The sequence below is a fragment of the Bufo gargarizans genome, unplaced genomic scaffold (genome assembly GCF_014858855.1).
Source record: "Bufo gargarizans isolate SCDJY-AF-19 unplaced genomic scaffold, ASM1485885v1 fragScaff_scaffold_703_pilon:::fragment_2:::debris, whole genome shotgun sequence".
In the NCBI taxonomy this organism is placed as follows: Eukaryota; Metazoa; Chordata; class Amphibia; order Anura; family Bufonidae; genus Bufo; species Bufo gargarizans.
In genome coordinates this window covers 217,855-244,380 of record NW_025334170.1, presented here as the reverse complement: position 1 = coordinate 244,380, position 26,526 = coordinate 217,855, and the positions used below count along the sequence as shown (strand labels likewise).

The 26,526-nt window shown below is 42.7% G+C and overlaps 1 protein-coding gene across 1 annotated transcript in view; it reads right to left on the bottom strand.

Moving 5' to 3' along the window:
- Positions 1 to 14,041: 14,041 nt before the first annotated feature.
- The window catches only part of LOC122922777 (collagen alpha-1(XXVI) chain-like), a 52,350-nt gene continuing 39,865 nt past the window's right edge, over positions 14,042 to 26,526 (bottom strand). Inside the window, exons 6-14 of the mRNA XM_044273501.1 lie at positions 25,928 to 26,035; positions 24,326 to 24,469; positions 24,045 to 24,137; positions 23,195 to 23,238; positions 21,430 to 21,492; positions 20,528 to 20,572; positions 19,229 to 19,273; positions 16,208 to 16,292; positions 14,042 to 15,558 (exon numbers count right to left, since the gene is read on the bottom strand). Of these exons, the coding sequence (XP_044129436.1) occupies positions 15,404 to 15,558; positions 16,208 to 16,292; positions 19,229 to 19,273; positions 20,528 to 20,572; positions 21,430 to 21,492; positions 23,195 to 23,238; positions 24,045 to 24,137; positions 24,326 to 24,469; positions 25,928 to 26,035 (782 nt within the window). The 3' untranslated portion in view covers positions 14,042 to 15,403. The remainder of the gene's footprint in view (positions 15,559 to 16,207; positions 16,293 to 19,228; positions 19,274 to 20,527; positions 20,573 to 21,429; positions 21,493 to 23,194; positions 23,239 to 24,044; positions 24,138 to 24,325; positions 24,470 to 25,927; positions 26,036 to 26,526) is intronic.

The window sequence follows — 26,526 nt, the reverse complement described above, 5'->3', positions numbered from 1 at the left end:
ACCACCAGGCCGGGCTTGATGCTCACTGGCAGCAACCACTTGTCGGTCTGTTATTCTGTACCCCGCCACAACTCCTGTGCGGTGTGGGGCCTGTCCCCCAAACACATCAGTTTCAGAACGGCCTGCTGACTTTTACCCCTGGCTGTGCTGAAGTTGGTGGTGAAGGTCTGTCGCTGACCGGATGAGGAGGTGGTAGAAGAGGAGGAGGAATCCGAGTAGGAGGAGGGGGCAACATGAGGCAAAGAATGATGCCCTGCAATCCTTGGCGGAAGGACGTGCGCCAAACAGCTCTCTGCCTGGGGCCCAGCCGCCACTACATTTACCCAGTGTGCAGTTAGGGAGATATAGCGTCCCTGGCCGTGCTTACTGGTCCACGTATCTGTGGTTAGCTTTACCTTGCCACAGATGGTGTTGGGCAGTGCACACTTGATTTTATCCGATACTTGGTTGTGCAGGGAGTGCACGGCTCTCCTGGAGAAGTAGTGGCGGCTGGGAACGACGTATGATGGGACAGCAAGCGACCTGAGCTGTTTGAAACTGTCCGTCTCCACCAGCCTGAATGACAGCATTTCAAAGGCCAGTAGTTTAGAAATGCTGGCATTCAGGGCCAGGGATCGAGGGTGGCTAAGTGGGAATTTATGCTTTCTCTCAAAGGTTTGTGAGATGGAGAGCTGAACGCTTCCGTGTGACATGGTGGAGATGCTTGGTGACGGAAGTGGTGTTGTTGGTGGCACATCCTCTGTTTGCTGGGCGGCAGGTGCCAACGTTCCTCCAGTGGCGGAGGAAGAGGCCGATGCAGCAGCAGAAGAGGGAACAGGAGGGGCCTGAGCCCTTTCTTGGTTTTGAAGGTGCTTACTCCACTGCAGCCCGTGTCTCACATGTAGATGCCTGGTCATGCAGGTTTTGCTAAGGTTCAGAACGTTAATGCCTCGCTTCAGGCTCTGATGGCACAGCGTGAAAACCACTCGGGTCTTGTCATCAGCACATTGTGTGAAGAAGTGCCATGCCAGGGAACTCTTTAAGCTGCCTTTGGTGTGCTCGGTCCCTGGTGACGGTGGCCAGTAGCAGGCGAACTGTTTTGGCGACAGCTGCTCTGCTTTTGCACCCTGCTCCCGCTTTTGCTACGCTGTTGTCTGCAACTCTGCAACTCTGAAAGTCAGTTGCACGACCTTTATTCCATGTGGGGGTCTAGGACCTCATCGTCCCCTGCATCGTCTTCCACCCAGTCTTCCTCCCTGACCTCCTTTTCGGTCTGCACACTGCAGAAAGACACAGCAGTTGGCACCTGTGTTTTGTCATCATTAGAGACGTGCTGAGGTGGTATTCCCATGTCCTCATCAGGAAACATAAGTGGTTGTGCGTCAGTGCATTCTATGTCTTCCACCTCTGGGGAAGGGCTAGGTGGATGCCCTTGGGAAACCCTGCCAGCAGAGTCTTCAAACAGCATAAGAGACTGCTGCATGACTTGAGGCTCAGACAGGTTCCCTGATATGAACGGAGGTGATGTGACAGACTGATGGGCATGGGTTTCAGGCGCCACCTGTGTGCTTTCTGCAGAAGACTGGGTGGGAGATAATGTGAACGTGCTGGATCCACTTTCGGCCACCCAATTGACTAGCGCCTGTACTTGCTCAGGCCTTACCATCCTTAGAACGGCATTAGGCCTGACCAAACATCGCTGTAGATTCTGGCGGCTACTGGGACCTGAGGTAGTAGGTTTAGTAGGATGTGTAGCTGTAGCAGAACGGCCACGTCCTCTCCCTGCACCAGAGGCTCCACCAACATCACCACCACGACCATGACCGTGTCCCTTATTAGATTTTTGCCTCATAGTTAGCATTCACAAAGCAAAGTAAAAAGGCTTACTGGGGTGAAAAAACCCCATCTATTTCATATAGTGCACATCTAGGATTAGACTTGCATAAGTGAGTGTCACATTTAGGCCAGAAATACAGCTTTTTGTTTACTGGGGTGAAAAAAAAAACATCTGTTTCATATAGTGCACATCTAGGATTAGACGTGCATAAGTTATTGTCACATTTAGGCCAGAAATAAGGCTTTTTGCTTACTGGGGTAAAAAACAAACAAAAAAACATCTGTTTCATATAGTGCACATCTAGGATTAGACGGGCATAAGTTAGTGTCACATTTAGGCCAGAAATACAGCTTTTTGCTTACTGGGGTAAAAAAAAAACAATTGTTTCATATAGTGCACATCTAGGATTTGACGGGCATAAGTTAGTGTCACATTTAAGCCAGAAATACAGCTTTTTGCTTACTGGGGTGAAAACAAACATCTGTTTCAAATAGTGCACATCTAGGATTAGACGTGCATAAGTGAGTGTCACATTTAGGCCAGAAATACGGCTTTTTGCTTACTGGGGTGAAAAAACAACATCTGTTTCATATAGTGCACATCTAGGATTAGACGTGCATAAGTGAGTGTCACAATTGGGCCAGAAATACAGCTTTTTGCTTACTAGGGTGAAAAAAAAACATCTGTTTCATATAGTGCACATCTAGGATTAGACGTGCATAAGTGAGTGTCACATTTAGGCCAGAAATACGGCGTTTTACTTACTGAGGTGAAAAAAAACATCTGTTTCATATAGTGCACATCTAGGATTAGACGTGCATAAGTGTGTGTCACATTTAGGCCAGAAATACGACTTTTTGGTTACTGGGGTTATAAAAACCCTCTGATATACTGCACATCTGGGATTAGACGTGCATAAGTGTGTGTCACATTTAGGCCACAAATACAACTTTTTGGTTACTGGGGTTATAAAAACCCTCTGCTATACTGCACATCTGGGATTAGACGTGCATAAGTGAGTGTCACATTTAGGCCACAAATACGGCTTTTTGGTTACTGGGGTTATAAAAACCCTCTGATATACTGCACATCTGGGATTAGACCTGCATAAGTGAGTGTCACATTTAGGCCACAAATACGGCTTTTTGGTTACTGGGGTTATAAAAACCCTGTGATATACTGCACATCTGGGATTAGACGTGCATAAGTGAGTGTCACATTTTGGCCAAAAATACGGCTTTTTAGTTACTGGGATTATAAAAACCCTCTGATATACTGCACATCTGGGATTAGACCTGCATAAGTGAGTGTCACATTTAGGCCACAAATACGTCTGATATGCCGCAGATCTGTAGGAAATGCAGCAAGAAGGGTCACAGCATGAAGGACTGCAAGGAGGCAGCCTGCAGGATTTGTCGTGTGGCAGGGCACGAATCCAAGGAATGTCCGAAGATGACCACCTGCAACCTCTGCGGACAGGCTGCCCATCTGTACAAAGGCCAAGAGGGCCAGGACCTATGCATCGGTGGCAGCCAAGGGTCCGGCGAAGCCAGCACAGGCTCCAGTCCCAGCGGCGAACACGAAGAAGGGTAAGAGGACATCGGCCCCTTACCTGGCCCGTGCCCCCAGCCTTCCCCATTCCTCCTCCCCTCCTCCCCAGGTTTGGAGTCTCCCCACCACCCACACTAAAGCAACCTCCTTCACCTTCCCTAGCCCTGCCTCCGCTGTCCTGTATCCGGCCGCCCGCCCGCCCCACCCAGCCGCCCCACTCCCCTGCAGCAGTGCTAACCCCCCCCCCCCTCCGACCACTGCTGTGGCCCTCTCCCTGAAGGATTTTCCCCTTCTTATCCATGCAGGTCCCCTGCAGTGGAATAGAAAAGGGAGGGAGTGCTGAGTCCTCCAAGAAGAATGTGCTGGAAGTCACCAAGGACCTGCTGCCAGAAGAAGAGATGGAGCAGCTGGTGGTGGACCTGGTGTCCGAACTGGAATCTGAAGAACTCCCGGACTCCCGAGAACCTTCCCTGCTCGACCGACTAGAGACGATGAGGGCCTGCTACAGCTCCCGGAGCCAGAGGTCCTCAAAGACGAGGATCCGCCTGACAGGAGTGGTAACTAGGGTTTTTTTCATGCCAAAATTTTGATTCGGTTTCGATACCATAAAAAAGTATTGCCATACTCGATACCATTCGATACTATTTTTTTGGGGGACAAGATGACGAAAAAAAATGCCGAATCGCTCAGTTTTTCTTTTCTTTTACAGATTTTTACAGAGAGATTTTTTAAAATTTGGGACTTTTGGCAATATGTAATATTTTATTTATTTATTGTTTATATATGTTATATGTAAAATTGGGAAAGGGGGTGATTTATACTATTTTGGTGTATTTTTGTAACATTCTTTTTTTTACATTTTATTTAATTACTATTTCCCCCCTAGTGGTAGAACCTGGGATCTTTTAATCCCTTGTCCTATTCACCCTAATATATCTCTATTAGAGTGAATAGGACCTCACACTCTCCCTGCTGCTCTGTGCACACAGCAGCAGGGAGTTGACCATAGCAGCCAGGGCTTCAGTAGCATCCTGGCTGCCATGGTAACAGATCGGAGCCCCAGGATTACACTGCTAGGGCTCCGATCAGAACTGCCACTGCCACTAATGAGAGGAGGTGAGGGGACTCTGTAGCCACTGCCACCAACGATTTTAATACTGTGGAGGGGGGGGGGGAGGGCGCACTGCGCCACTAATGATAATTAACATTTAATTTACAATTACAGCCGGCGGCAGAAACACATTGCCGGCATCCGACCTCTGACAGGGCGCTGCAATCAGTGGCAGTTAGGGTCCATTCACACGTCCTTAACGTGTTTTTCGGATCCATGGATCCGCGGATCCACAAAACACGGACATGGCAATGTGCGTTCCGCATTTTGGGGACTGCACATCACTGGCACTAATAGAATGTGCCTATTAATGTCCGTGGTTGCGGACAAGAATAGGACATATTCTATTTTTTTCGGGAACGGAATTGCGTAAACTCGAAAGTGCAGGTCCGCAATTCCGTATCCGGGCAGCACGATGTGCTGCCCCATAGAAATGATAGGGTCCACAATTCCATTCTGCAAAATGCGGAACGAAATTGCGGACGTGTGAATGGACCCTTAACCCCTCAGGTGCGGTACCTGAGGGGTTAATTGCCGCGGATCGCAGCACCCTGTCAGAGGCAGGGTGTCGGCAATGTGTTTCTGCCGCTTGTATTTGTAATGTATTAAACGTTAGTTATCATTGGTGGTGCAGTGGCCACAGCCCCTCCCCTCCTCCGCCCCTCTGCGCTCTCACTGGTGGCAGCGGCAGCAGCAGCTCAGGGGGAGGGAGAGACTGCTTCCTTCTTCCCGTGCTGCTGAGGGAACATGGCTGCGCTCATGTTCTCTGATACTAGGCTGTGCAGTAGCACAGCCTAGTATCGATAAAAGGGAAATCCCGGTATCGTGTCGATACCGGGACAAAAGTATCGACTGGATTTAGAAAGTTCGATATCCGAAACAACCCTAGTGGTAACTAAGGTGTATCGTTTGTGCTAACCACCTTTTCTCTTACAGTATGTCTAATCTCAACATCTTTAGGATCAATGTGAGAAGTATCAGGGATAGGTCTAGACTGCAGACTATGCTAACCTTTTTTCCTTCACAGGGATGTGACATTTACATGCTGCAGGAATGTGCCTTGCCTTCCTTCAGGTCCTAAAACCATCTGGCCAGGAAGTAATCTCACGGACCCTCCTAATCGTCTGGTAGGGGCAACACGGGTGCTGGAGGAGTCGCTATCCTTATCAGGGGAAGCGCTTTCACTCTTGATTCCGTCCATGAGCTCGTCTGTGGCAGGCTTTTGGTCGTCAACGTGTACGCCCTCCTGGTCGGGAGCGAGCTCTTGGAGCTTTTCCAGCTCCTGCAGACCCAGCTTGTCACCACTAGGGCAGTAGTACTGGGCGGAGACTTCAACTGCCCCATCGAAGAAGACGGGCACACCTTGACGAGAACTGACTTGGACTCTTCCTCAAAACTGCTCATCGAGATGGTGACTCAGGCGTTCTTGCGGGACGCTGTGGGTTCCATGGGGGCCGGCTCTGTCAACTACAGTTGGAGCCACCCCGATGGCTCACAGCGGTCTTGCATCGATTTTGTGTTCACATTTCGGGTGGTGAAACACCTTGGGCATTCCATGGTCCCATGCTTCTTCTCTGACCACCTGCTGAAAAAAAGGAGGTGATAGAGTAACTGTGGAATGCCTACATTGGGTGGAGGAATGATAAATGCCTGTTTGAGGATGCTACTGAATGGTGGGAGTATGTTAAAGGTAAGTTTCGCAGTTTCTTTAAGGCGAAAGGCTGTCAACAAGAGTGTGAGCGGAAGAGGGACTTCAGGAATCTGCAGAGACAGCTGCGTTCCTTGCAGAACCTCTCGGTGGCTGCCCACCCAAAGCGGGGAGCTACTGTAGTGTCCCACTCCAGATGGATGGGAACACTCCAAAATTGTCTGTGCCATTCTATGTCATTTTGCATTATTTATTGTATTTCCCTTTGTCAATGCTGTTAAATTCCCATTTCAGGCTGGTTTAATGCACTACACATATCCACCTCTAGGTGTCACTGCAACACCATTTATATAGGTCAGACACAGGAAGTTAGAGAGAGATTAGGGGTGAGGAGTTAGGAGGAGAGGAGCCAGACTTGGCTCTGTTCTCCTGGGCCTAGCCCAGGGAGTGAAGCTACTTCAACCTTTGTAGTCCAAGACTAGGAGTTATTGATCCTTTACTGTAATACCCCTTCCGGGGACCCTTTCAGGGATTAAAAGAATAATTGCTGTATCTTGTGCAAACTTTTAAAAGAATAGAGCAGAGAATTTGCCTGCCGTGTGGAAGACCCACCTTGGGTTGCTGAATTATTGAATCACTGAATATTCCTGAATTGCAGAATAGAACTTACAGAGGATCCAAACTATTATTGAAAGGATGAGGTAACAGAGCAAGATCAGGGACCAAGTACAAGTAAGATCATCATTACTATACAGTTTAGCTAGAACCTCCATACACCACCTCACTGAGCCTGTTATTGGGATTTACAGCTTTACCATCTGTATTTATGACAAAGTGCTGCTATTGGATGATACTTATTGCAAGACTACAATTTACAAGTAAAGTTCCTGTTTGGTTCAACTACTGCCTCTCTCATCATTCTACTGTATCTCCTAATTGTACCTTACAGTGCTGGTGTCACAAACAACACAGGGGCCCAGCCACCAAAGCACCCTAAGCCAGTGTTTCCCAAACAGTGTGCCTCCAGCTGTTGCAAAGCTACAACTCCCAGCATGCCCGCACAGCCAAAGGCTGTCCAGGCATGCTGGGAGTTGTAGTTTTGCAACAGCTAGAGGCACACTGGTTGGGTAACACTGCGCTAAGCATACCCACTACCACCAAGGGCACCTCGACTTCCATCTGGCTGGTGTTCGCTGCAACAGAGAGTGCCCCACAGGATTTAGTGCTGTCTTCCCCTCCACTGCGCGGCCGGCCCAGGGAGCTACGGCAAAAGTGAGTGCAACTACTACACCCATTCAGCACATTATTACACTCACATATTGCCCCTGCGGTCTGGCTCGTTGCACTATTGGCTAGGGTAATTGGTCCTGGGTCCCTTTGAAGTAGCAGAGGTGTAATCCCTGGTGAGTCAGCAGAAGGGTGAATCGCTGTCACATGTGCCATCCTGTGTCCTTGCTGGGACTGCAATATGTGCTGCTGACTGTTGGTTATCCAATAAAGTCTTCCTGGAGCATTGTACCCTCACCCTGTGTTGTCTGAGTAGTTTTCCACCCACGGGAAAGGAGCACAGGCGTTTGGTGGTATGAGCCCTTGCCCTATGCGGTCTTTATAAAGATAGCCAGTCCGGTGGATGAGAACACCCACTGACCCTCGTGTCTCTATATCATGTTCATTAATCATATGGCGTACATACAGCTCAGCTCAGACTACACAGTGTACAGCGCTGTGCTTGGTAAGCTATGAGGAGACCACAGCACTTACCTGAGAGCTGCAGCCTCTTCAAACAGCTCATTGGTTACAGTGCCGGGTGATCATTTTATTTTTATTTTTTAACCTAACCAGTGTTTCTTGTTTCTTGACCCCTGTGGGTCAGCAGTCACTTGAACAGAGATTACTCTAATAAGGGTCCATTCACACATCAGTATTTTTACCTTTCCAGATAAACGTTACTTTTTTTGCGGATCCGTTTTTCAGTACAACCTTCCGTTTTTTCCGTTCCGTGTTTCCGTTATTCTGTTTTTTTTTTTCATCCATTTTCCTGTCAACGGATCTGCAAATTTGGATGCCATTCGGATGGTTTTGTGCATGTCATCCGCATTTATGCGGATCCATTGACTTGAATGGACAACGGACCCGAAAAACGGACAGAAAGTAGGACAAGCTTAATTTTTTTTCAGGATCCGCATACTCGAAAATAGGAAAACGGAACAGATTCCGTGATTCGGACAGCACTATGATTGGTGTCCGCATTTTTGCAGAGGCAATTGAAATTAATGGATCCAAAAAAACGTTCCGATTTAAATCGGAACGGAAACAGAGTGTTATAACGGACGTGTGAATGGACCCTAAGAGGTAGCAGCCTGCTGGTTCCTTGCAGCAGTGTTAACATCCCTGTACAGGGGATAAAGGGTGAAGGGGGGGGGGGGGGTTTGGAGGCACTTAGATAACACATTCAGGAGTAGCCCAATGCCAAATTTGTTCAAGTGACACACCAGATCCACAGCCCTGTTTGTCCGTTCACCTGGAAAAATTTTCTTACACTTAGGAAGACTAGAAGAGCTGATCCACACATCGTTTGCTTTTTTCTTTAAAGGCAACTTGCCTTGTTTAAAATCCAATCTGAGGGCGGTATGTTAGATTAAAGGGAGTCTGTCACCACAATTTGCCCTTATAGACCACTTATATAGCACTACAGCATAACTATAGATCAATCAAACGGTACCTTTGTCTTTTTGTCTGGATGTTCACCAGGGGCAAAAACTGAGTTTTATTAATATGTAAATGAGGGCTCGCAAGTGCCCAGGGGCGGCGTTCGGGCTGTAAGTGTCCAGGCAGCTCTTCCTTCTTCTCACATAACCCCTGCCCGGCCTGTTGCTTGGCCCGCCCTGTAAGCCTCTTACGTCATCCAGTGTACTGACCGATATCCCGCCCGCGCATGCGCCCTGCATGGAATGATGCTGCTGCCCACAATGGTCATCACAGTGCGCATGCGCGGGCGGGATATCGGCCAGTACACTGGATGACGTAAGAGGCTTACAGGGCGGGCCAAGCAACAGGCTGGGGAGGGGTTATGTGAGAAGGAGGAAGAGCGGCCTGGGCACTTACAGCCCAAACGCCGCCCCTGGGCACTTACAGCTCGAACGCCGCCCCTGGGCACTTGCGAGCCCTCATTTACATATGAATAAAACTCAGTTTTTGCCCCTGGTGAACATCCAAACGAAAAGACAAAGGTACCGTTTGACTGATCTATCATTATGCTACAGTGCTATGTAAGTGGTCTATAAGGGCAAATTGTGGTGGCAGACTCCCTTTAAGAGGAGCTGAGTAGATTGATATAAGTTTTGTGACAAAAGATTCAGTATAAATCACATTTTATTTATCCAAATTTCTACTTATTCTGAGCTTAGGAGTGGGTGGTCATACTTGTGAGTGAAAGCTATCTCTGTATGCACACTGATACAGGGAAGACTGTCAATCACTGATAAGAATGACAATGAGGGAGGGATCTATCCGCCAGTCTTGGTCTCCCTGTGCTGTCGTGAGATGCGCCTGATTTGTGAAGAAGCAGAAGCCTCTTAACAAATCAGGCGCAACTTTGCCCTGTCTTGTGCCAGAAACTGAAGTCTATGCCAGCTACAGACTGCAGTAGACTTCAGCTATAACTTTTGCCACTTTCTGGCGAAAGTTATAGCAAATGCGGTTGGAGCTAAGCAACGCCCCTTTTTGCTTGACACTTCAGGAAAGTACAGAGAACCTCAAAAAGTTGCAAATTATGGTGCACACATGCTCTGCTGCATAATATGCAACTTTTATTACGTCACAATCGTGGTGTAAAAGAATTGATGAATGTCCCATTGTGTTTGCTTTTTCTTTTATATCCTATCAGGGACTCCATAAATGTCCAAGATGGAAATACCCCATCAAGCACCAGATCATTTTATATTATAATGAATTCTTTTTTTAGAACTATATTTATAGTTTATAAAGCTTACAGACAAATGGTAATTTACAGTACATTTTATTTTTCAGTGCATTAAAAAAAATTAGGTTCATCATATGTGTGGATTGCACTTGGGTGTCAAACCAAAATCATAAAAAAACACAAATGGAACACACCTCAGTGTTAATATATAGACATTAACTGAAATTCAAGCAATTGGAGCAAACAAGATACAAAGTTTAAACAGAAAAGATAATGAAGATTACATTTACTTTGCTGCACACCGGTTTTTATAAGAAGACAGCTCTTAGGCTGGAAGGATAAAATCATCATGAGATATAATTTAATCATTATGCCCTGGAAATGACCAAAGGGCCCCAGTGTAGAAAATTCAACATATTGGATATAACATTATTGTTTCATACCTATTAGCAATGAAACATATAATAGAGAAAAATGACCATTATAACATACAACAGCGTTCTCGTTAACAAAAGAGCCAAGCCCACTATTGTGGCAAATACCAATGACATAAGCAATAAGGTATACAAATTCGAGGAGCATGGACTTATTGTTCCACCTCATGCTGGGGGATTGAAAAACTTGATTTAAAAACACAGCATTGTAAAATGAAAAAACTTATGATACCTGTTATTGCAAAGAATCATATACTGTCTAAAAAATACTGAAACAAAACCCCAAAACAATTAAATGGAGCAAAGAATTATAAATAAGATGAATGCTAATGAATGAGTAAAGTGTTATCAAATATAGCACCATAGTATAATGTAGTATTTTCACAGAAAAAGCAATTATATAAAATCAGTACAAAAATATGATTATTATTACATATCATTTTCCCAGATATCTCCTAGAGCCCATATCATGTCACATTTGCATGATGTTCCCATGATGAGGTTAAGGGGGTTGAAAAGTGTTGAGAAAAATGGGTGAGGCTTAGCGGGAGAGGGCAGGCCCAACAAGTTTTATGACAAATTTATTAAGTTTTCCAAGCTGGAAAATGGAACAAATACGTGTGCTGAGTGCAATGCCAAACACTGCCTATGGTCAAGAGTGGCACTGTTTTTGAGAAATAAAGCAGGATCTTTTCTAATTTGGTTCATCCCTCTTTAAATTAGTCGATTTATCAGGGTTACACACAGGGGAGGGTGCCTTCTCAAGACCCTCCTCTTGGTAAGCATGCTCACAATGTTTCTGGCAATTGCTAGACGAAAATTGTTCTATTCTTTATTGATTCATATGGCACAATTATATTAATGTCACTTTTAGGTATCCACATTAGGTATAAGAAGCAGGAAAGGGATTTATTATGAACTATTGTGCACAATGAATTAGTCTACTTCTACTTTGAAGTAAACAGGTTTTTTTATTCTGATGGCTTATCCTCGGGATTGGACTCATCAATATCTGATTGGTCAAGGTCCAACTCCCATCACTCCCACCTGCCATCTCTCACCGGAGCACCGCCGCCTCCTCACAGCTTACCAACCACAGTGCTGTACATTATATAGCTACTGCGCTAGGTATTACAGCTCAGGCCCATTCACTTGAACAGGACTGAGCGACCGGTGAATGTGACGGCACTGGCCTAAAGAGAGCCCACAGTGGCCTCATCAAACAGTTGATAAGTGGAGGTGCTAGGAGTCAAACTCTTACCAATCATTTATCAATCCTGAGGAGGTCCTCAATATCAAAATTGCAGACAAACCCTTTAAAGATAACTTGACTTCCAATGTAAGAAAATTATAAACCCCTCTAATATCATCAAAGAACATTATGCCACCTCATATTTGGGTAATAGGGTTGCAAATGGCCAACAAGATAATATTGCACCTTTTTCATGAATACAAGACATAGCAATTTATCAAAATTATATATATCTATCAAAAACCAGACATGTAAAAAAAAACTTCCTCGATAAAGGCAGTAATAAGAGTCTTAGATACCTGCCTAAGACCAAAGCTATGTGTTCTGCCTCTCTTTCTGAAGCATCTCACTGGAGAATATGGAACCCACAGATGTTTTGTAAGACAGACTGCAAAATGGTGGTGGCTCCATACAAAAAAAAAAAGAAAAGACCCACAAAGCTTAAAAGGGCAAACCACCTTCAAACTATTTCCATTTCTGTACTGAGCACATCACTCTGTGTTACATTTTTTGGGGATTATATTAGTTTTTTTTATAAGTAATTCATGATATGGCAAATTATTTTTAGTCTTTTTACTATAACCAGCATGGTCTCTTTCGCACTGTTAGTATTTGTTCAGTATTTTGCATCAGTGTTTGGTCAGTATTTGTAAGCCAGAACCAGGAGTGGAACCTACAGATAAAAGGTATAATAGAAATATTTGTACCCTTTCGGTATTTTGGACCCACTGGTTTTGGTTTACAAATTCGGATGCAAAAATTCTTACTTAATACTGACAGTGTGAAAGCGGTCTATACCTGAGCATGTAGTTAGGTTTATATCAAAACTGAAATATAAATTCAGCATTTGAACCTTAGTGACAAAATGTGCCCTCTTTTTTTTTTTGGAAGCCCTATTGTAGAGATACTAATTTGACATTGGTGGCATATTCTCAGATGACACAAACCTTTTAAAAGAGCGAAAATTACGTGGAACATTTTTTTTTTTTATCGGTATAATGGACATGGTTATGAAAAATTTACCCTTGGCCATATAGTAGCTGCATGGGCTACATCTATGGTGTACAAACACATCGGATCAACTTAAAGGGGTTTTCCCATCTGAGCTAGAATATGCCCCCATTTTATGATAGGTGCGGGTCCCACCTCTGGAACCCGCACCTACATCAAGAACGGAGCCCCAAAAGTTGAGGAGGGCGCACTGCGCATGCACAGTTGCCCTCCATTTATTTCTATGGGGCCGCCGAAAATAGCCAAACACTGGCTCGAATATTTCAGTCGGTCCCATACAAATGAATGAAAGCAGTGGCTGCGGAAGCATGGTTCGCTACCATTCACTACTGTTGAGAGAGCTCTTTGTGGTGGGGTCCTTCGGCCACCACCTTCCCTGCTCCGTTCTCGGTGTAGGTGCCGGTCCCAAAGGTGGGACCCACACCTATCACACAATGGGGGCATATCCTAGCGATATGTCCCATGGTCTCAAATGCAAATACCCCTTTAATCATATTTTCAATATACGTAGACTCCTTGTCTGTAGGCACACTTAATGTTTTAGGCACCTGCAATGTAAAACGTGCCAAGACTTAGCCTCACCTTTGATGTATTATTATATTACCTTCACTGATTAAGAAATAATGACTGTATTTTTAGGTAGGTGCAACAATTTCTTCTTGCTTGATGAAAGTACTACTGATCTCAAAGTGTGCTACCTCTCCTTATCATATGGCCTTACTAGTATTCCAAACACAGTGAGCTTAGATGTCTTTATGCAATCTTGAAACATTCAGTCTCTGAACATTGACTTTCTATGGTCTAAGTGAAAAAATGACTTTAAAGAGGACCTTTCACTAGAATAAAACATGTAAGCTAACTATACAGACATGGAGAGCGGCGCCCAGGGATCTCCCTGCACTTACTGTTATACCTGGGCGCCGCTCCGTTCTCCCGGTATAGCCTCCGGTATTTTCATAGTTAGGCTCCACCCAGTGGAACCTGCCGTCGTCTCATTCTCCCATGCTGTAGCGCTGGCCAATAGCAGCGCTCAGCTCATAGTCTGAGAGAGAAAAAAAGCCTCTCAGGCTATGAGCTGAGCGCTGCGATTGGCCAGCGCTACAGCATGGGAGAATGAGACACCGGCAGGTTCCCCTGGGTGGAGCCTAACATATGAAGATACCGGAGGCTATACCGGAGAATGGAGCGGCGCCCAGATATAACAGTAAGTGCAGGGAGATCCCTGGGCGTCGCTCTTCATGTCTGTATAGTTAGTTTAGATGTTTTATTCTAGTGAAAGGTCCTCTTTAAAGTAAATATCCCCTTTTAACACCAAAATTTGAAAAATCAGCCATAGATTTCTAAGATAACAACCTGCTTCTCTCCATCCACCACTAGACGGCATTTAGTGCATCACAGATTTGGAGCTCTGTATCAGAAAAAAACTAAGCTCAGATCACTATAAACGATAATGACCACAAATTAAGAATTACCGTAGTCAACTCAGAATTTTTAACACATTTTGGCTGAAAACACAAAATGATATTCAAAGGTAGAAATTCCCTTTTAGTATGATGTGTATATATATACATATTAATATACAACCTACTATAATATATATATAAATATATATATATATATATATATATATATATATATACTGTATTGAGTTTTTGGTGAAATGCATATAGTGGTCTTTTGTATTGTACTGTATGTGCAATACAATACTGATTAGGAGAAAACTGCTTTGCAAAAATTTAAGGGGTTTTCTGGGACAGGAATGTACTACAATAAAGCCTTATTCACCCGTACAGCCCCTGGTCCTGGCGCTCTTTTTTTCCGCCACTACAAGGATGAGGTCGCCGTCTACATGATTGCTGCAGCCAATCATCGTCCTTAGGGGGTCATAGGAGGGAGTATATCATCCACTCCAGTGACTACCCCAGATGACTGCTGAGACCAGTGGTTGGCTCAGTAGTCAGTAATTTCACTGCTACATCATTGGAAACAAAGGCCAACAACACTGTTTCAGAGGGAGAATGAGTAGGTGAATAAGGCTATTTTTTATTTTTTTTATTACCTCCGCTAATCAACAGGTTTTAAGGTTCCAGAATACCCATTTAACAGAAGATTATAATCCAAAATAAGTATATGTGCATGAAAAATTCCATACATAATTTGTGAATATGCAACAGTATGAGTATTTCCAAGCTAATGTTTTCAAATTTTTATATAATAAATGCTCATTTTGTCATTGAGCTGTTGAAGAAATGATGTCTGGAACTGTCCAGGGTCCATATTGTTCTTATCTTGATGACATACAACATACATTAAAATGGCTATATCTGATTTATAAGATAAGAATACCCGAAATGTGGCTTGGGACTTTGGGCCTTAAGTCATAATTTATATGTTACAAAGCAAACAGTGGATGGAAACTGATACATTTGTGTAATTTGCTAAATATCTGTGCAAGAAATATTGTCTCTACACATGATTTGCAATTGGAACATTGATTCATACTCTAATTAAGACTTGCGGTACATGAAGTATCTGGTTCCCATTATAATTTCTTGCAGTGACATGCCATAACATTTGTAAAGCTCTCTCCATTCATCTTTCTGTGGTAAGCTGCCTGGAGATTTCAGATTTCACAAGACAAAGAGGTCCATGTTATTGTCAGTTCTGACTTGATTCACTGTCGTCCAGCAGTGATGAAAAGATGTCCAACGTCTGATATCTCTGTTGCTGCTCATGTTTCTGTTTGATATTTTTGGAAGTAATCGAAGCCAAAATGTCCTGACCAGAGCCTGGCTCCACAAATGAAAGTGGATCTGGGGAAAGAGGGGAACATTTATGTAAGTCTACGTTCACATCTCCCAGAACAGAATACCAGATTACACATTGGAGATCTGAATGTAGACTAAGAAAATACTGGATGTTTTGAAAGAATTTCATAAGGAAGTAATGTTTGCAAGAGAACCAAAACATTTAGAGGGGTCATTCCATTTGGGACATTTATGCCATTTAATTGTCATATAATTGTTTGATAGCTAAGTTTTTTTGGGACCCGCTCCTATCTAAAGAATGAAGACTTAAAGTGAAAGGAAAGCCCACTCCACATGCGTTGCATCCTCACCATTCATTGCTATGGGACTCCCAAAAATAACCATGCAATTGAAGCGCGCTCAGTTATTTTCAGAAGTCTCAAAGCAGTGAATGGAGAGCAGGCCGTTCTTCCTTTCACGCATATGAGACTTGCAAAAATGGCTGAGCCAGTACTTGGCTATTTTGCAGAAATCCCATAACAACGAAATAATGGTGGCTGTGTTTGCTTTAAGGCTCCATTATTGAGATAGCGGAGGGAGACGCACCTATCGGATATTTGTTGTATATTCTGTTAATATGACATTCATTTTATAGATCGGAATGTCCTTTTAACAAGTAGTTCTGATAATCATTCTGTATATGATATATACTCACCGTGTATTCCTATCATGTGCTCCAAAATTAACACCCTCTCTGCTAAAATTTTTAAAGCTTCTCTCAGCTGCTGGACAGACTCTCCCTATAAAAGAAATTCCTTCTGTTACTTTGCAATCAATGAGGAAAAAATAAGACCAAAACAGCATCTCTTATAGAGGGGAGCAGTGATGTCCTTAATTTAAACTGTGTTCACACTTGAATATGCGGTGCTGTTGGGGTTTCTGCAAAGCATTCTAGTATTTTAGACAAGAGTAACTCACTATTGCCAAATATTGTAACCTGGATGCAACCCTGACATAGCCCATTAACGTCAATGGTGTCTGTCATATATGGTATGCCATAAATTTCAAATAGGCATGGGTCCCACCTCTGGTACCAGCTACTATCTCACTTAAGAACAGGGTCTTGAAGTGACTGGACATGCACGGTACACTCTCTATTCACTGCTTCATAATAACTGAATAAGCGCGCATGACTATTTTCATAGCAGTGAATTGAGAGCAAGCCACAGAAGGACAGCCACTTCTCTTTTCGCCAATATGAGACTTCTGAAAATAGCTGCTCCAACGCTCAGCTATTTTCAGAAGTCCCATAGTAGTGAATGGAGGGTGGTTGCCTACTATTCACTTCAGGGCCCTGTTCTGGAGATAGAAGACCCACACCTGTCTGACATTTATGGCACACCCTATTGACATGACATACATTTTCGAAAAGCCCTTTAAGTCAATAGAATCCTATGGATAGATATGGTATATATACATTGAAAGTTTTTCCAGTGCGGATGCCAAATGTGCTCTCTATATCCAGTGTGTAAAAATCCTAATTCTGCTATATACCTGTATAGTATTGCAGAATAACATGAAAAATATTGTAAAAGGCAGGAACTATCAACATTAATACATATTGGGAGAAGTAGCCGTAATTAAAACAGATAGAAATTTTCTGGCCAGCCGCTTTGAAAATCTGGCTGAAGTAATGTACATGTCCCCTGGTAGGTTGTGAGTTGTTCACATGATGCTCACATTCAATCTTTCGAAGCCACTTTTGGCAACTATAGAGTGTAAAATGTAATAATTCCTGTGATTAGGGGTGAGTGAATCGAGCTTCGGATTCAAAGTAGATTCCTTCAAGAACTTAACAAGCTCTTAACAAGCTCTAATGCTACCAGATGTAAGATAGTCAACATTCAACCTTTTTAGAGGCCTTGAGACATGACTCGGAAATTAAATAAGCCAGCATCTCATCTGCATTGACTTATAGGATAGCTACCTTACATCTGATAGCATTAGAGGCAGAGTTTGTTAAGACTTCATTTGCATACCTTCTTCCAAGAATTCCAGAGGAGCATTGCCTGGCTTATAAGACTCCTCACACCATTTAAGGCTCTCTCCATAAGGAGATATTGTATTCCCGAAATCCTGACCTAGACCTCTAGCCCAGTTAAGCCAGTACTCTCTGCTCTGATAAGGGGAAATCACCCCTGTTAATGTAACTGACTCCATCTTGTCTTTAAACAAACTTTCCCAAACTGCTTAGGGACATTCCAATATAAGGAGTAGGAGTGGGAGTGGGATGGGGGTGGTGGGCTACAAGACTTGTTTCGGTTGCCAAGGGCTAAGGCTAGGCAGACCCTGTCCACACATTCGAGCCTAACCTGCTCTGTCTTGACATGAGGCTATCATGCCCTGTTATCTATAATCTGATTTGTCAGTGTCCTATACCATAAACCTTTGACTGGCTTTGTGTTTGTGTCCTTGTGTATAAATAAACACTGAGGATGTCCCCCGGCTGGTAAAATGCTTCAACCTCAACAACTTTATTTTTAGTAGAAGAAGCTACTCTAACACCCCGAAACAGCTGTCTACAGATAAGTTGCTGGCTAAATTATTATCCAAGTCATGTTTCAAAGCCTCCTAAGATGTCAATCATTGACTTATAAGATAGCTACTTTACATCTGGTGGCATTAGAGGCAGAGCTTGTTAAGAGCTGATTTGCATACATTCTTTCCAGAATTCTAGAGGAGAGTTGCCTGGCCTATAAGTCTCCTTATGATGTTTAAGGCACTCTCCATAAGGAGATATTGCATTCCCCAAATCCTAGACACTCCATGAGAATTTTTTTCGCATCACATTTTTTAGGCCCTAAGATAACAGTAGCATTGCACACTTGTGAATCTCTTTGTGATGCTATTTATCTGTAAATATATGGCACTACATATAGAAACTAAAATTAAATAAAGCTTTGAATTCCAAGATTCCACTTCTAGATCTGATCATTAAAAAACATTAATCTCTTTTGTCCAGTACATATTTTTCCATGACACACTGTGATCATTAACCTAAACAGTTTGTTCTCCCTTCCAAGGCTGGCTCAATACTGTATCCCCATTCGCTAATGATGCGCTAAAGCATTCAAATGTGGTAACACATGTAGATTTTGATGAGGATTAAGATTTGGTGCAGAAACACACAGAAATCTTTACAGACATTCGTGTAAAATTCCTGTGTGCAGGTAGCCTTAAAGGGGTTACCTGGGAAATGATAATGGTGACCTATACTCAGGATAGGTAACCATTAACACATCAACAGGGGTCCAAGTCCTGGCATCCCCGCCGATTAGCTTTTTCAGGGAACTGGAGCTGTGTTGAGTGAAGCAGGCTCCCGGCAGCTATCCAAGGTCAACGCCGTACATCGTATAGTGGCAGTGCTTGATATTGCAGATCAGCCCCATTGACTTGAATAGGGCTGGGCTGCAACTAGGCCAGTGATCGATGTACAGTGATGTCACTGGCCTAGAAAGAGGTTGCAGCGCTCATGGCCTCTTCTAACAGCTGATCGGTGGGGGTCTCAAGTGTCGCACCCCAGCAGATCTGATAGAGATGACCTATCCTAAGGATAAGTCATAAATATCTTTCCCTGGATGACCTCTTTAACTGTTCTTATTTTATAGCTTTGATACCCTTATTATTTTACACTAATACACCTTTATTTATAACATGAAACAAAAATATATCTTACATCTTCTCCTTTATGGCCATCTTCTCCTTTCAATCCAGGTTCGCCCTAGTAATAAAAATATTAACATTTTACGCAGTGTTATAAAGGTATAATGGTCCACATTTTCTGTGCAGGTTACTCCAAAGTAACCAGCAAATGGTGATGTGCAATAAATTTGCGGTAAAATGTATGTTTTTACTAGTCGTTCACCATATGGAGAAAATTACAGTAAATGTGGACATGGTCAAAAAGCCATAATACAGGTCACAAATTTTAAAGAAAAATTGGTGTTAATAAAACAAAATTTTAGTCCAAAATGTTTGCTTGCTCATAGCACCAGTGGATATTATTTTCTGACAATTCAAATTGTGCCAACACAAAAAGTATATCTATGTACAGCAGAGATGCTCAACCTGCGACCCACCAGCTGTTGAAAAACTACAACTCCCAGCATGCCCAGAAAGCCTACAGCTATCAGCCTACAGCCGAGCATGATGGGAGTTGTAGTTTTACAACAGTTGGAGGGCCGCAGGTTGAGCATCGCTGATGTACAGGGAGGTGTTCAAACCATACTGGCTATTACTTAAAAGGGAGGAAAATAAATTAGAAACACTGTATGAGGGGGATGCTATAAAGATCCCTATCCTCTCAATCCAGGCTAGCTTGCAATCAATCGTGTGCCTTACTTTAATAACTCATAGTGTTTCAGGGAAATAAAATAGCATTCCGAATTGTTTCCCTGAAGCGCGTTGAGTTGTTAAAGCTGATGATATTTCTGTGAGGAGTCTCCAGTTTGGTTTTACCAGTTGGTGCAATTCTTCAGCCTGCCACAAGATTCGCAAGACTTTGCAAACTGCAAGAAATCCACCTACTGTATGAGTCTATCAAACTCAGACTGTATTTGGAATTGTTTTTACAGCTCCTCACTACATTGTATGCAATTCCAAATTGTGCCATTAGAAAGTACAACTTTTCCCGCAATAAACAAGCCTTCATATGGCTATGTGAATGGAAAAATAAAAAAAGTTATGGTCCCGGAAAGGCAGGAAATAAAAAACGAAAAGGCAAAAATGAAAAACCCTCTGGGGATGAAGGGGTTAATAGTTGAATCAGTTGGATGACTCTTGCCTGACTTGCTCGATGTGTCATTTTCTGTACATGGAATGTTGTCCACCCTAGGTATCCTGAGAAATGTTCCTTCACTCCTGATAATTATGCCTTAATATATATGTTTAAAGATATAACCATACCATAACAGATTCTGGGAGGTGATTAATTGATTTTATAATGAGCAAGATATAGAGAGCATTTTGTACTTACAGGAGGACCCCTAAGTCCTAGTTCTCCTTGTAGACCTGGTTCCCCCTAAAATATGTGATATTTATGAATGAAGAGTAAGAAAACAAGAAGTTTTTGCATATCCACATTACAACGTTCTCTCATCAGACACATGTACAATAAACAGGGTAACATTTCTGGCTTTTATGATTTAGTAACGTATAAACTGAATTTATGGATTATTATTTACTGTATTCAGTATAGTTACATTTCCAGCTAATTGAACACATTATATATGAAGGTGTGTGTATATCCAACTAGGGGTACTTTCACACTAATGTTTTTATTTTCCGGTATTGAGTTCTGTCACAGGGGCTCAATACCGTAAAAAAACTGATCAGTTTTACCTAATGCATTCTGAATAGAGAGCAATCCGTTTAGTATACATCAGGATGCATCAGTTCAGTCCCTCTTACGGTTTTTGGCCGGAGTTTTTTCTCCGGCCAAAAACCCTGAACACTTGCCGGAATGCCGGATCTGGCATTATTTTCCATTGAAATGCATTAATGCCATATCGGGCACCCAAGTGTTCCGGAAAAACAGATCCGGTCTTGCGTTCTGCGCATGCGCAGACCTTTAAAAATTTGAAGAAGACAAATGCTGGATCCGTTTTTCCGGACGACAACCGGAAAGAAGGATACGGTATTGCAATGCATTTTTCAGACGGATCCGCATCCAGATCCGTCTGACAAATGCATCTGTTTGCGTCTGGATTGCCGGATTGCATCTGTTTGCGTCCGGATTGCATCTGTTTGCGTCCGGATTGCCACTGTCTGACAACGGAACTGCCTCCCGAAATCCTCTGCCACAAGTGTGAAAGTACCCTTAGGTAAATGTCAAATAATGTGGAAGAGAAAAACAAAGCACACAAGCAATGCACTTACTTTGTCTCCTTGGTCACCTTTTTGACCCTTCACCCCTGGCTGACCAGGATGTCCTGGCTTACCCTGCAAAATAAATGTGGAACAATTGAGGATTCAATAATAAACCTATTACAATAGACTACATTCAGGTGTAAGAACTGCCAAACTGCACACCAAAAGCTCCAGGCCCAAATCCCACCAACACTTAGTCCAACAGGACCATAGCTAGGAACCTCTTCAATGGCTTTACCCAAAGTCAAGTTAGGTGTCACACCAGTTAGTCAAAATAAATAGTACTGATGCAGTGACGTAACTAGAAATTATCGGGCATCACAGCAAATTTTTGAACACCCTTCCTTCCCCCCCAGCAACTTCATCTCAACTCCCAACTCCGGAGCAATCCCCACTACTGAGGATAGTCAAGATCACGCCCTCAGACAACGCCTGGCAGCCAGTCCATCTGTTTCCTACAGTGTCACTGTATATAATGTCATTGTATAATACTGTTGAGTGGGCACTGACAATGAAATCTTTTAGTCCTCCTCCTAGGTGGGCCACTTATGAGTTCAGGCCCCAAGGCAGCCGCTTCCTATATAGCTAAGCCCCTGTACTGATGGTTAACACAGTTGGATCGCTAAACTAACTCATTGTCCCCGATTCAGGAATGTTATACAGCAATTTATCAGGAGTCAATCATCAGGAAATTCAGAATACTCTTTCTCAGCATTTTGCTGATTTTACTAAAATTGTACCTTTTTATATGTAAGTGCAACTCTTCATGGGTGCATTTTTTACACTGTGAGTCACAGAAGAACCTCCATAAGCCTGCCATTCTCAATGTGATTGACACTCCCTGCCTGCCCCACATCATTCCAAAATGTCTGAAATCTTGTGTATACACAGTGAATCCGCTTTCCCTTCTCCTCTGGTGGATACACCTGAGTTTAGTGTGCATGTCAGGAGAGGTGATGGAAAAGAGGATTTACAGTGCATTTGTGAGATCTCACCAAGATGACTTGCAGCAGGCAGGGGTATATCATTCACAGTGTGATGGGTGGGCTTGCAGGGGGACTCCATGACCCAGATGATCTAAGAAGCTAACTGATGACTCCAAGACCCGCATTTATAGTACATATAAAAAGGTAACATTTCAAAGTTTTATTACAGCAAAAAATAAAAACCAGGGCTGAGAGCTTTGAAAGTAATCCACAGTGCCACTCAATTGGTTGCATATGGCAAACTGTGCTGACCGGTACAATCCATAGTTAAAGTCAATAAACTGATCTACAGTATAGCCAATGAAAAATACACTTTATCCTCCATTTCCCCCAAATTTCTCCAGGCTATCAATAATCCAACCTACAGTAAGATGATACCAAGGAGCTTCAAAAAGCCAACACAATATGGCCCCAACAACAAACTTTCTTACACGGATGGCCTTACCCATCCCTAACAATTCTTCATTTGTTAATGGATTTTCATCAAGGGTTCTCACCAACAGAAAATGCTAATCCATGTCCACATGCCCTCTAAGCCTCCTACATTCACATGTTTTGGTGTACCTGGGACCTGCTTCTGGAACTCCTTGCTTTTCATGGTTGTCTTTTTGGACAATATAGAGCATATTTATTTTGCTATCAAACACTCTATGTATAAACGGCAAAAGATCCAGTAAGTTGGTACTGTTTTAAACTAAATCTTAATGTGTGAATCTGTATTGCTAAAAGGTCCCAGCCAGCTTTTTGTGTCATCCTACATCCTATATACAGCGCAGGTTTCTCCTTACCTGTTGTCCTGTAGTGCCCATTGGTCCTGCATGTCCCCTTGGCCCTGGAAGTTCAAAATGACACCAGTTACAAATTGTACATAATACATATTTTATACAATACAGTGATCCCTCGATACAATATTTTCAACATACAATGGTCTTTTCTGACCCATCGTAAGTTGAAAGTAGACTCAACATACAATGCCTGAGACTCAGATCCAACCAATCAAGGCCACTTCTCTGGTAAAAATGCTGTACTAGTTGCTAGTTAGCAGCTATTCTTGACTGTTATATGTAAGAACTTGCTTTATCTGCCTTAGTTATCTGCTTATTTTTCTTAAATCTTCATTTTCTCTTATCTTGGATGACATTTTGGGGCTTTGGAACCGATTACTAAACTTTCAATGGTTTCAACATACAATGGTTGTCCTCAAACCAATTAATATTGTAACTTGAGGGACCACTGTACATATACACACGCTTATGTATGGTATGTGCTGGTCAAAACAGTATTACTATGGAAAAACAACACTACAACAGTACTATATCACATGTGTGATATCTCTCTAGCAGACCACCAGTGGTTTTAAGCTATGAATGGGGAGATTTATCAAACTGGTGTAAAGTAGAATCAGCTTAGTTGCCCATAGCAACCAATAGAATCCCACCTTTCATTTTGGACAGCTCCTTTGGAAAATGGAAGGAGGAATCTGATTGGTTGTTATGGGCAACTAAGCAAGTTCAACTTTACACCAGTTTGATACATCTTCCCTGAAGTTCGTATATACAATTCATAACAGACAGTTTTAATATTGACATTTGACAAATACAGGGGTCATAAGAGCTACAATTACTCAAATTAATTTACCAGGAGGGCCAACAGGCCCTGGTGGGCCACGAGGTCCTGGAAGTCCAGACATTATAGTATCTGTTATAGTGGATACCAAATGTGGTTCGCCATCTATGAGAGAAAACATGACATTAAAACATGCAAGTCAGAAATCCATATGAGTGAAACCTAATGTACCTATGATAGAACAATAGATAGATATATAGATAGATAGATAGATAGATAGATGCATAAAGCTGTTAATTTGTGAGGTTCCACATGAAATTTGGAGAGCTTTCTAGTAAGAGAACAATACTCACTTTCTCTCTCTGTATTCGGCTGTAAAGAGTACAAGACACCCTCTGGTAAAGAGATGGGAGCACCTGGTGGTCCAGGTGGCCCTGGAGGGCCAGGTGGTCCTGGAATTCCAGTCTCTCCTTTTGGCCCTTGAGGTCCAATAGGCCCTACCATAAGGTAAAAGAATATTTAACATACAGGCTCATATTTACTCTCGTAAGGGTTCTGCTTTCTTGGCATGGTTTGCACCAAAATTTTGACATTCTTCACAGATACATTTCTTTATCATTCAAATTTATCAAAAAGTATGACTTTTTCCAACATCCTCGACCTTTCCTGAAATTTAGCTATAAAGTATGTTGCGACAGCTTTTGTCTACTTTTTTAGATACATATATGAAACTGCAACTCACAATTCTGGCATATAATAGTGATGCAGATTAGACCAATTTAGAGGCGGTCTAAAGTTTTGGGCTCAGAGACAAGATTCTGGTGCACTGAGACACATTTTGGGCCCAGAGACAGAATTTCGGTGCATTGGGGCACATTCTTGGCTCAGAGACAGAATTTTAGTGCATTGGGATACATTTTTTGGTTAGACAGACCTTTAGTGCTCTGGGACAGATTTTTTAGGACATGTGGACACATTTTCAGAGTGAGCTAAGCCAACAAATAGGTGGTAAACACTAAATAGGCCATTAATATTAATGATATGAAGTGTACATCTGGTAGTAATATCCATTGCTACTAAACTTAATATGGTAGTAGTTTCTAAACATAAATTCTGTTGCACTCCCCAGCTTTCCTATGTCCACATTATTTATTTTTAAAATCTGTCAGGAAGAAGCAAAAAATGCCTTTGATATATTGTTTACAGCTGAAATGGAATTAAGAACCTGCATCTGATTATATCTTATTAATAAAGTCAAAAGTTTATATTTGTTTAATATTGTTTTTTAGATTTTATGTAATTTTCTTCCTATCATGTTTGAATTTGGAACATTTGTCCCGTTTGTAGGACCGCTTCCGATCTGATATTGATGACCTATCATCTAGATATCATCAATGTTTATTACTGCATAACCCCTAAATAAAAATGTATTTAAAAAAAAAACACTTTATAGCATCATTAGCCCACTAAAACCATCCTAAACCATATATTAATAAACTGTATTTAAAGTCAAAGGGGTTTTCCAGGATTTTATTATTGATGACTTATTCTCAGGATTGGTCATCCATATCAGATCATCAGGGGTCGGACACCCAGCAACCCCGCCGATCAGCTGGTTGAAGGGAAGGCTGCGGTCATCAATACTAGAAAACCCCTTTAACTACTCCACTAGCCTAGATTTCCAGGGATCTTTAATATTAACCCATAATCATCCTAAACCACCACAGGTAATAGATGATCTAGACCACCAGGGACCTAAGCCACTATATACTTACAAGAATATTACAGCAATACTGTACCCCTAAACAACAACAACAAAAAACTATTGTGTAGACAGGAATTTTGCTTTACATATACACGTGAAGCTCCTTCTTTAAAAATCTGTTTGCCTCTTTCTCCATTACAGCAATCTGCTGTTATAAACATAATACATAGAACTGAGAATATCTGTTAACCTGGGGGACCAGCAGGGCCAACTTCACCCAATTCTCCACGGTCTCCTTTTGATCCAGGTAAACCCACAGGTCCAATTGATCCAGGTGGTCCTGGCATTCCAGGCAATCCTGTAAGAAAATCAACAAAGATGATGAGTGAGCAACATAGCGGGGCTTGGTTTTGCAGCCCATTCCCGTTCTCTTGAAAGGGACTGAGCTGGCAAAAGGCCATGTAACCAATGAAATTGGCCACGGATGAGGCCACATAACTCACTGGAGCTCCACAACTATTTTAAACAGGTGATCAGAAGGTGTGCCATGTGTCGGAACCCCACCGATCAGATATTGATGACATATCCTGAGGCTATGCCATTAATATTTAACTCCCATAAAAAAGCTTTAACATTTTTAAACTTTTTTTCAGTCCCTTCAAAGAGAGACTAATGTGAAGCTAATATGAAGGGTGGAATAAAGTAGCAGGGTGTAACAAGAGTACCAAAATTGCAGGCCTGGGTGTCTTCACTAAGCACATGGCTGCAATGACAATCACTTGGCATTCTGCGATTTGAAGAGGGGCGATCAGGGGCAGAGGGTGTGTTCTCCCTCTGTCTAACCACTCA